Below are 12211 nucleotides of genomic sequence, written 5' to 3' on the forward strand. Positions count from 1 at the left end.
TACAGCTGGCCAAGAAGCACATGAAAAGCTGCTCAACATCACTAATTATTAGAGAAATGCAAATCAAAACTACAATGAGGTATCCCCTCACGCCAGTTAGAATGGGCATCATCAGAAAATTTACAAACAGCCAATGCTGGAGAGGGTGTGGAGAAAAGGGAACCCTCTTGCACTGTTGGTGGGAATGTAAATTGATACAGCCACTATGGAGAACAGTATGGAAGTTCCTTTAAAAACTAAAAATATAATTACCATATGACCCAGCAATCCCACTACTGGACATATACCCAGAGAAAACCATAATTCAAAGAGACACATGCACCCCAATGTTCATTGCTGCGCTATTTACAATAGCCAGGTCATGGAAGCAACCTAAATGCCCATCGACAGACGAATGGATAAAGAAGATGTGATACATATATACAATGGAATATTACTCAGCCATAAAAAGGAATGAAATTGGGTCATTTGTAGAGACGTGGATGAATCTAGAGACTGTCATACAGAGTGAAGTAAGTCAGAAAGAGAAAAACAAATATCGTATATTAACGCATATATGTGGAACCTAGAAAAATGGTACAGATGAATTGGTTTGCAGGGCAGAAATAGAGACGTAGATGTAGAGAACAAACGTATGGACACCAAGGGGGGAAAGCAGCAGGGGGTGGGGGTGGGGGTGTGCTGAATTGGGAGATTGGGATTGACATGTATACACTGATGTGTGTAAAATGGATGACTAATAAGAACCTGCTGTATAAGAAAATAAATAAAATTCAAAACAAAGAAAGGAAAAGCAAGATGCAGAAAAGTGTGAATAATATGATCCTGTTTTTGTAAAACTAACAGCAATAAAAATATTTCATGTACATGTATATATGTGTAAAAAACAAAAAAAAAAGAACTTTTCATGTGCTCATTGGCCATTTGCTTATCTTCTTTGGAGAAATATTTATTCAGAGTCTGCCCACTTTTTAATTGGGTTGTCTTTTTATCATTGAATTGGAGGAGTTCTTTCTATATTCTAAATGTAAGGCCCTTATCAGATACACAGTAGCACGTATTTTCTCCCATCCTTTGGGGTTGTGTTTTCATTTTTTTCAAAGTGTTCTTTGCAGCACACAAGGTTTTAATTTTGATGAAGTTCAATTTATCAAATTTTCACTTGTGTGTTTGATGTCATATGTAAGAATCCACTGCCAAATCCAAGGTCACAAAGATTTTGTCTAAAGTTTTATAGTTTTAGCTCTCCAATTATTTAAATTTAAATTAATTAAAATGAAATAAAATGTAGAATTCAGTTCCTCAGTTGTGCGCCCACATTTCAAGTGTTCACGTGGCTAATATCTACCAAATAGGTCAGTGCAGGTACAGAACATTTCCACCATCACAGGAAGTTTGGACGCACAAACACTTTAAAGGAACGCAGTAGTAGAAAATGAGCTAAGGACTTGAACAGTTAGTTCACAAAAAGAGAAATGGGCAAGCTCAGGTACATAAAATTGTTTAATAGTTAAAGAATTCTAAATTAGGACAGAGACAGCATTTTTAGTCCCCCAGATTGACTGTGTCTACTTCCTTAAGGTCTTGACTCAGAAATCACACCAGTGTGGCCTTCTCTTGCCTACCCTGTTTAAAATTTCAGATCTACCCTCTCTATTTCCTGCCTTTTCTCCTTAGCTCTTACCATTAGCATACCCTGTATTTAACTTATTTTTCTTGTTTATTGTCAGTCTCCCCCCTCTTCGAATGTAAAATCCATGAAAGCCTATTTTACTCACTATTTATTGTCTCTCCAATACCTTGAATATTCCCAGATATAGCAAAAACTCAAATCCATGTTGTTGAATGAGAGCTGACAAGGTATAGAGAAACAAGTGCTCTTATACACTGTTCTCAGAGAGTGAATTGGTCCACCCTCTTTGGAAGCAATTGTGTGGTATGTAAAAGTCTCAAAATTGTGCTTGCCTTTTGACCCAATATTTCTCCTTCTAGGTATTTAGCATAAGGAAGTAATTAAAGAGGTGCACAGAGATATGGCTGGAATATTCAGCCACAATGGAATGCTTTTACCTGCAGTCAGGAAAACTCTTGAACTGACACTGTAAGGAATGTAGATTGTTTTTTTAAATGTGGCATCAAGAAGTGTTTTGCAGAGCTGTTCAAAAGAGATCTTCCTTTCTTTCCTAATGCTTTAGCATTTAAAAGTATGTCTCATTACTGACTTTTCTGGTCTGCTTCTTAAGTAAAACTAAAACTTACCTATACAATTTTTTCCCACAGGTCCCTTAATATGGACTTTGAAAATCAAGATAAGGAGAAAGACAGTAACAGTTCTTCTGGGTCTTTCAATGGCAACGGCACCAATAATAGTAAGGCATTTTATGACAATTAGCTTTCTACATGTAGTTGTCTTAATTTGATTCTTTCTATAACCCCAGTAGATAATTTACTGGGTTCAAGGATTATGTTTGGTATAATAATAAAATTAAATCTGTATGGTATAATTTGTTAAAGTCTTATGTTCTGAACCTGAACTGTGGATTTCTTGTGTACTGCTTTTAATTCATGCCTAAAAGCTTGCTGCCGAGATTCTTTATTTTCTTTTTTAAAATAAATTTATTTATTTTACTTTATTTATTTATTGTTTTTGGCTGCATTTTGTCTTCGTTGCTGTGTGCGGGCTTTCTCTAGTTGTGGCGAGCGGGGGCTACTCTTTGTTGCGGAGCGTGGGCTCTAGGCACGCGGGCTTCAGTGGTTGTGGCTCATGGGCTCTAGAGCACAGGCTCAGTAGTTGTGGCACACGGGCTTAGGTGCTCCGCAGCATGTGGGATCTTCCCGGACCAGGGCTTGAACCTGTGTCCCCTGCATTGGCAGGTGGATTCCCAACCATTGCATCACCAGGGAACTCTACATCTTTGTTTCATGTACCTTTCTGTAGTGTGTTATGTTTTACAGTAAAAACAGTTAGGAAGTGGAGGGGAGTGAGTTCCTTCCAGGTCCTCTCTGATTTTCCCTAACCTTGTCCTAACTCCTGTCTTATCCCTGAATCTGCCCCAGGAAACCTATATAGAAATTTCCCCCTTCTGGCACACCAGTCCTTCATCTAATTAGCATTAAGAGGGTTTAAAAAAAAAAACAAAAAACCCAACCCCCCCCACCTCCAATTATCTGATATCTTGAAGTTCTTTACTAGGCTTCCCCTATAATTTATTTGAACTGTGAAGATTGATGGAGATGTACGGTTAGAATTCTCTTCATTAATAGAGAAACACATCTTAATCTCCCCACCTAGACTGCAAACCCCATAAGCTCTGGAAATGAGTTTTTTAAAAAAATCCCTTGCTTCTCTCGTGGAGGTGCAGACGCAGTAACTTTCATAAACAGTTACCAGTACATCGGTGTATTGCTCTGCAGCCTGTTCACCACATACAGAAAATAATGTCTCTGTACATGATTTTTAATGCCATCATCATGCCTGTTTCTTAACGTTGATTTTGCCTTTAAAGGTAATGCCACTGCAGTTGAGCAAGTCGGCCCAATTATGGCTGCTCTGTTTTGCTTTTGCTCTGTTTTGTTTTGTCACTGGAGTTTGGCTAAAATTTCTAATTAATTAGCTCCTTCCCCTTCAGGACCATTATTTCCAGACCTTTAAGAAGTGCAGTATTAAAGTTGTGTACATTATTTTTGGTAACATATTGTCAGCAACTAAAGGAGCTTCACTTGCCCTGTGACATTGCTGTTTGATAAACTCTCTTGGGCAGTCCTTCTATAAAACTAATGGAAATAATGTCTAATACTTACTGGTTTAAAAATCTGTGCTTTCAAAAAACAAAAATCTGTGCATTCTATCTAATATTCTAGAAAAGTTCTTTGTATTCTGTTTCGCATTTTAATTGCAGACTGAACTTGTAAAATATAGATTGATTATAAACAAATACTTCTCATAAGCCTGCCTTAGTAAACAGTCTTAGTTCTAGCCAGTCATTTGATTTTTTTTCTTCTCATATTTTAAACCAGTATAATTAATCTGTAGAGTATATGATGCTTTGTTTTACAGAAGGAGGGGGGTGTGGGTGTGTGTTTTCAGATTTATAGATTTCTTTTCAAAGATTTGTTTCTTATATAACAAATAATCATTTATTTGAGAAACTATTATTTTCTGTTGTGAAAGGCACCTGAAAATCTAGCTTCCTCAAGTAGTTCTTTGAACTACTGTAGAGCACTCAAATAAAAAAAACTATTTAGGTGAAATTTAGTTAGAGATTTCATAGAGTTTTGCCTTACAAATGCCCATAAGATACTTTAAGATATGCGCCCCCCCCCCCAAAAAAAAAAAAAAACCTATCCATGGGCCAAGATGAATGGGTTTGACTGCAGTTCAGGTTAGACTCTTCTCCAGATCATTTGTTTGTCTTGACACATGGCTCACTCTTCTGAAATTGAATTGCCCTGTTCCTTAGTGAATTATTTGACCCATCTACCTAGCCAATATGAAGCAATTTTGTTTTGTAGAAATATTTAATATTCATTTCACAAAAATCCCTAAATAGCCTTCTTGAGGACAGGTAAATTTGAATACTGATGAGCAGGGTTTTTATTTATTTATTTATTTATTTTTGGCTGTGTTGGGTCTTTGTTGCTGCGCGCAGGCTTTCTCTAGCTGTGGCGAGCAGGGACCTCTCTTCGTTTCGTTTCGGCCTCTCATTGAGGTGGCTTCTCTTGTTGGGAAGCACGGGCCCTAGGCGTGCAGGCTTCAGTAGTTGTGGCACGTGGGCTCAGTAGTTGTGGCTCACAGCCTCTAGAGCGCAGGCTCAGTAGTTGTGGTGCACGGGCTTCGTTGCTCCGCAGCATGTGGGATCTTCCCGGACCAGGGCTCGAACCCGTGTCCCCTGCACTGGCAGGTGGATTCTTAACCACTGTGCCACCAGGGTAGCCCCCAAAATAAAATCTTGTGGGGAGTTTTTCCTGGACCTACTAACCCCTTGAGATTTCAGTTTAGTTGGCTCTGGGGTTGGGCCCAGGCACTGTGATTTTTTTAAAGCTGTCCTGTGATTTTTTTAAAGCTGTCCAGGTGATTCTAATGAGCAGCCAAGACTTGAGAACCACTGTGCTAAATCCTGCTCTATCCCAAGAGCTTCTGGTTCCCCCATTTATCTCCTATTTACTCTTTAAAATGTTCCCACAAAGAAGTGTTTTTGATTTACTGTTTCCAGATATATCTTGTTCTCCCCTCCTCCCCCACCAAAGTCAGTCCTCAACTATTAGCAACAATGGGGAAGAATGAACATGAGTACATTAAATCCACAGATGATGAGAAATTATTTTAGTCAGGGGGTTTAAACCACCTCTTTTACCAAACCTATATATACAGGACCACAGATGTACTCAAATTGACTAAAATGAATTTTTACTACCTCTTAATGTTCTTGTTTGTTGTTTGTTTGTTTGTTTTGGCACCCTGTCATCCAGATGGTTAGCACCAGGAGGTAGTAAGTCAATTCAACAAGTATTTCTTGGGCACCTACTATAATAAAGGCACTATGAGGACAGCAAGGAGCTCATAGTCTCACTGGGAAGGAGAGAATCCAAGGGCCTAGATAATCTATATTTTATATACTAATCCCTAGAACTGTCTGCATTTTATGAGTTAATGTATCTGAAGTACATGGGTACAGTGTCTATTAGGTAAGTCGTTGATATGTCCCTTTTTCTCTTTCAGGTATCCAGACTATTGACTCTACCCAGGCCCTGTTCCTTCCAATTGGAGCATCTGTCTCTCTCCTAGTAATGTTCTTCTTCTTTGACTCAGTTCAAGTAGTTTTTACAATATGTACAGCAGGTAAATGAGTTCCTCTATCTACTCTTAACATTAAGCTAAAAGGAAATTTTTAAACCTTTTTTAAAATCATCATTCAAAAATTAAGATTTATACACTGCACCATGCAAGTTTTTCTTCATAAGTCTGGCTTTTTCTCCCCCCACTCCTCCTTGAACCACTTGATACCTGTATCATCAGTTCAGACCTGCGAGATACTTGATACCTGTATCATCAGTTCAGACCTGCCAACCCAATCTGAATGAAAGGCCAGGAGTTGAAAACTCACGAGCTTTGTGGCACCAGAGCAGAATTGCTTTGGCTGTGGCTCCTTGTCTGATAGGTTACCAGAAAGTCCAGTTTGGCAGAGTAGTCATTGGCAACCCCTACCCATGTTTCTGCAGATAGAAACACTCATAGCTAATCACAGTAATTCGACTGTCATCTATCTGATCAGTTTTCAAGCTGAGCGATGATGGACATGTGTGAAACATCAAAATGCTAGACATGTTAGATCATACCCTGGCCCGCTGTTTATCATTTCTTGTTGAGATAGGTGAGAAAGAGAAAACCTACCAATGCTACCCCTACTTCAAATCAGGTAATATTTTTTTTAAGAGGTTGTCTGTGCGGTGCTAAAGAAAGATACTTTTCTTCTCTAGTTAATTAATACTATTGTATGCACTTGTCGAGAAAAGTATTCTGGGCAATGATTGTTTCCATAAGTCATGCCATTTTTCTTATACTTAGTAAAATAATAAACAACAAAAAATTAACCATACGTTTTCTTTCTCTAGTTCTTGCAACGATAGCTTTTGCTTTTCTTCTTCTCCCGATGTGCCAGTATTTAACAAGACCCTGTTCACCTCAGAACAAGTAAGGACTTGGGATTTTCCTCTAAATTGTAAACTTGTATATGTATGTTTTTGTCTCATACTTGTTAGCAATATTAGGGGTCTAAATTTTTGGTATTGACTGAAGCACACAAATGCCAGAAGACTGGAAAGTGAGATGTTTGATTTTTTTAAAACTGTAGGATAGTACTTCTTTTTGCACCTTTTCATAGCAGAGGAAATATAAACAAATCTTAGGAAGTCAGAGTCACTGTAATATGCTTCCTTGCTTTGATTATATTGAAAGATGAGTTTTCTTTTGAAGCAGCATTTTCATTCCTTTACTAGTTAATGGAATATGAAAATAGTGCTTGACTCAAACATTCTTTGCCTTTCATCTTTGATGACCTAGAATATATACTAGCCACTTAAGTTTAATCCCAGTGTTCACACCTTAACTCCTAAAGCCGTTGCTCCATGGAAACAAAATGCTGTGCTAATGGAGAATGCTGTGTGCACTTAGGAAATCAGTCACTTGGGGCGGCTGATCTTCCCAGGAATTAGTGATAACCAAATAGATGTACCATCTTAATTTTATTCATCTTTGCTTAATGAATTGAATTGTTGACTTTCTTCATTTTGTTTTCCTCGTAAGAATTAGAATTTCCCCTACATTTAGATTTTCTAAAGATTGATATTATCACTTTAAACTTCTCAATACCCATGTTGATAATTTGGGATAAAAAGTACATTATCTAATTGGTGCAGAAGTATAATTCCTTTGAACTTTCTGTAGCTTTTTCCAAAGAGATTTGGGTATTTTGGATTTCTGGGTATCTAGGTATTGCCTACTATTTTAATCTGGCTGTCACAAATTCTGATCATGAAGAACCAAAGGAGAGTTTGATTATTGAGTATAATTTATTGTCCATTAGTCCAATAAATGTTGTGTATTTTCCAGGATTTCCTTTGGTTGTTGTGGGCGTTTCACTGCTGCTGAATTACTATCATTCTCTCTGTCTGTCATGCTCGTCCTCATCTGGGTTCTCACTGGCCATTGGCTTCTCATGGATGGTAAGTAACTACTGTGTGACAAGTTGAAATTTTAATATCATTTATGGTTAAATTTGTCCTCTCTTCCTCTACTTTCTGTGTTTTAGTAGTGGTACCTCTGAATACCCTGAAAATTAGGTGTCCAGAGATGGTGTTATGTATCAAATTTTTTATTATTTTTACCTATATTCTTTTTTGTGTGTGTGTGATTTCTTTTTTTTTTTTTAATCAGTCATCAATTTTATACACATCACTGTATACATGTCAATCCCAATCGCCCAATTCAGCACACCACCATCCCCACCCCACTGCAGTTTTCCCCCCTTGGTGTCCATACATTTGTTCTCTACATCTGTGTCTCAACTTCTGCCCTGCAGACCGGTTCATCTGTACCATTTTTCTAGGTTCCACATACATGCATTAATATACGATATTTGTTTTTCTCTTTCTGACTTAGTTCACTCTGTATGACAATCTCTAGATCCATCCATGTCTCAAAAAATGACTCAATTTCGTTCCTTTTTATGGCTGAGTAATATTCCATTGTATATATGTACCACATCTTCTTTATCCATTCGTTTGTCAGTGGGCATTTAGGTTGCTTCCATGACCTGGCTATTGTAAACAGTGCTGCAATGAACATTGGGGTGCATGTGTCTTTTTGAATTATGGTTTTTCTCTGGGTATATGCCCAGTAGTGGGATTGCTGGGTCATATGGTAATTCTATTTTTAGTTTTTTAAGGAACCTCCATATTGTTCTCCATAGTGGCTTTATCAATTTACATTCCCACCAACAGTGCAAGAGGGTTCCCTTTTCTCCACACCCTCTCCAGCATTTGTTGTTTGTAGATTTTCTGATGATGCCCATTCTAACTGATGTGAGGTGATACCTCATTGTAGTTTTGATTTGCATTTCTCTAATAATTAGTGACGTTGAGCATCTTTTCATGTGCTTCTTGGCCATCTGTATGTCTCCTTCGGAGAAATGTCTATTTAGGTCTTCTGCCCATTTTTGGATTGGGTTGTTTGTTTCTTTAATATTGAGCTGAATGAGCTGTTTATATATTTTGGAGATTAATCCTTTGTCCATTGATTCGTTTGCAAATATTTTCTTCCATTCTAAGGGTTGTCTTTTCGTCTTGTTTATGGCTTTCTTTGCTGTGCAAAAGCTTTGAAGTTTCATTAGGTCCCATTTGTTTATTTTTGTTTTTATTTCCATTACTCTAGGAGGTGGATCAAAAAAGATCTTGCTGTGATTTATGTCAAAGAGTGTTCTTCCTATGTTTTCCTCTAAGAGTTTTATAGTGTCCGGTCTTACATTTAGGTCTCTAATCCATTTTGAGTTTATTTTTGTGTATGGTGTTAGGGAGTATTCTAATTTCATTCTTTTACATGTAGCTGTCCAGCTTTCCCAGCACCACTTATTGAAGAGACTGTCTTTTCTCCATTGTATATCTTTGCCTCCTTTGTCATAGATTAGTCCATAGGTGCGTGGGTTTCTCTCTGGGCTTTCTATCTTGTTCCATTGATCTATGTTTCTGTTTTTGTGCCAGTACCATATTGTCTTGATGACTGTAGCTTTGTAGTATAGTCTGAAGTCAGGGAGTCTGATTCCTCCAGCTCCGTCTTTTTCCCTCAAGGCTGCTTTGGCTATTCGGGGTCTTTTGTGTCTCCATACAAATTTTAAGATGATTTGTTCTAGTTACGTAAAAAATGCCATTGGTAATTTGATAGGGATTGCATTGAATCTGTAGATTGCTTTGGGTAATACAGTCATTTTCACAATATTGATTCTTCCAATCCAAGAACATGGTATATCTCTCCATCTGTTGGTATCATCTTTAATTTCTTTCATCAGTGTCTTATAGTTTTCTGCATACAGGTCTTTTGTCTCCCTAGGTAGCTTTATTCCTAAGTATTCTATTCTTTTTGTTGCAATGGTAAATGGGAGTGTTTCCATAATTTCTCTTTCAGATTTTTCATCATTAGTGTATAGGAATGCAAGAGATTTCTGTGCATTAATTTTGTATTCTGAAACTTTACCAGATTCATTGATTAGCTCCAGTAGTTTTCTGGTGGCATCTTTAGGATTCTCTATGTATAGTATCATGTCATCTGCAAACAGTGACAGTTTTACTTCTTCTTTTCCAATTTGTATTCCTTTTATTTCTTTTTCTTCTCTGATTGCCGTGGCTAGGACTTCCAAAACTATGTTGAATAATAGTGGTGAGAGTGGACATCCTTGTCTCGTTCCTGGTCTTAGAGGAAATGCTTTCAGTTTTTCACCATTGAGAATGATGTTTGCTGTGGGTTTGTTGTATATGGCCTTTATTATGTTGAGGTTGGTTCCCTCTATGCCCACTTTCTGGAGAGTTTTTATCATAAATGGGTGTTGAATTTTGTCAAAAGCTTTTTCTGCATCTGTTGAGATGATCACATGGTTTTTATTCTTCAATTTGTTAATATGGTGTATCACATTGATTGATTTGCGTATATTGAAGAATCCTTGCATCCCTGGGATAAATCCCACTTGATCGTGGTGTAGGATCCTTTTAATGTGTTGTTGGATTCTGTTTGCTAGTATTTTGTTGAGGATTTTTGCATCTATATTCATCAGTGATATTGGTCTGTAATTTTCTTTTTTTGTAGTATCTTTGTCTGGTTTTGGTATCCGGGTGATGGTGGCTTCATAGAATGAGTTTGGGAGTGTTCCTTCCTCTGCAATTTTTTGGAAGAGTTTGAGAAGGATGGGTGTTAGCTCTTCTCTAAATGTTTGGTAGAATTCACCTGTGAAGCCATCTGGTCCTGGACTTTTGTTTGTTGGAAGATTTTTAATCACAGTTTCAATTTCATTACTTGTGATTGGTCTGTTCATATTTTCTGTTTCTTCCTGGTTCAGTCTTGGAAGGTTATACCTTTCTAAGAATTTGTCCATTTCTTCCAGGTTGTCCATTTTATTGGCATAGAGTTGCTTGTAGTAGTCTCTTTGGATGTTTTGTATTTCTGAGGTGTCTGTTGTAACTGCTCCTTTTTCATTTCTAATTTTATTGATTTGAGTCCTCTCCCTCTTGATGAGTCTGGCTAATGGCTTATCAATTTTCTTTATCTTCTCAAAGAACCAGCTTTTAGTTTTATTGATCTTTGCTATTGTTTTCTTTGTTTCTATTTCATTTATTTCCACTCTGATCTTTATGATTTCTTTCCTTCTGCTAACTTTGGGTTTTGTTTGTTCTTCTTTCTCTAGTTCCTCTAGGTGTAAGGTTAGATTGTTTACTTGAGATTTTTCTTGTTTTTTAGGTAGGCTTGTATAGCTGTAAACTTCCCTCTTAGAACTGCTTTTGCTGCATCCCATAAGTTTTGGATCGTTGTGTTTTCATTGTCATTTGTCCCTAGGTACTTTTTGATTTCCTCTTTGATTTCTTTAGTGATCTCTTGGTTATTTAGTAACGTATTTTTTAGCCTCCATGTGTTTGTGTTTTTTATGTTTTTTTCCCTGTAATTCATTTCTAATCTCATAGCGTTGTGGTCAGAAAAGATGCTTGATATGATTTCAATTTTCTTAAATTTACTGAGGCTTGATTTGTGACCCAAGATGTGATCTATCCTGGAGAATGTTCCGTGCGCACTTGAGAAGAAAGTGTAATCTGCTGTTTTTGGATGGAATGTCCTATAAATATCAATTAAATCTATCTGGTCTATTATGTCATTTAAAGCTTCTGTTTCCTTAATTATTTTCATTTTGGATGATCTGTCCATTGGTGTAAGTGGGTTGTTAAAGTCCCCCACTATTATTGTGTTACTGTCAGTTTCCTCTTTTGTAGCTGTTAGCAGTTGCCTTATGTATTGAGGTGCTCCTACGTTGGGTGCATATATATTTATAATTATTATATCTTCTTTTTGGATTGATCCCTTGATCATTATGTAGTGTCCTTCCTTGTCTCTTGCAACATTCTTTATTTTAAAGTCTATTTTATCTGATATGAGTATAGCTACTCCAGCTTTCTTTTGATTTCCATTTGCATGGAATATCTTCTTCCATCCCCTCACTTTCAGTCTGTATGTGTCCCTAGGTCTGAAGTGGGTCTCTTGTAGACAGCATATATATGGGTCTTGGTTTTGTATCCATTCAGCAAACCTGTGTCTTTTGGTTGGAGCATTTAATCCATTCACGTTTAAGGTAATTATCGATATGTATGTTCCTATGACCATTTTCTTAATTGTTTTGGGTTTGTTTTTGTAGGTCCTTTTCTTCTCTTGTGTTTCCCACTTAGAGAAGTTCCTTTAGCATTTGTTGTAGAGCTGGTTTGGTGGTGCTGAATTCTCTTGGCTTTTGCTTGTCTGTAAAGCTTTTGATATCTCCATCAAATCTGAATGAGATCCTTGCCGTGTAGAGTAATCTTGGTAATAGGCTCTTTCGTTTCATCACTTTAAGTACATCATGCCACTCCCTTCTGGCTTGTAGAGTTTCTGCTGAGAAATCAGCTGTTAACCTTATGGGAGTTCCCTTGT

The 12211-nt window shown here is 37.3% G+C and overlaps 1 protein-coding gene across 4 annotated transcripts in view; it reads left to right on the forward strand.

The window, feature by feature from the left end:
- The window catches only part of SPPL3 (signal peptide peptidase like 3), a 55227-nt gene that overhangs the window by 33533 nt on the left and 9483 nt on the right, over positions 1-12211 (forward strand). For all 4 annotated transcript variants that reach the window (XR_014234234.1, XM_082354507.1, XM_082354506.1 and 1 more), the window contains exons 3-6: positions 2281-2369; positions 5720-5839; positions 6613-6691; positions 7610-7722. Coding sequence is in view for 3 of the 4 variants with exons in the window: in XM_082354507.1 (XP_082210633.1) it covers positions 2281-2369; positions 5720-5839; positions 6613-6691; positions 7610-7722 (401 nt within the window). In the remaining variant the exon portion in view is untranslated. The remainder of the gene's footprint in view (positions 1-2280; positions 2370-5719; positions 5840-6612; positions 6692-7609; positions 7723-12211) is intronic.

Source organism: Balaenoptera borealis, assembly GCF_965194805.1.
Source record: "Balaenoptera borealis genome assembly, chromosome: 14".
Classification (NCBI taxonomy): Eukaryota; Metazoa; Chordata; class Mammalia; order Artiodactyla; family Balaenopteridae; genus Balaenoptera; species Balaenoptera borealis.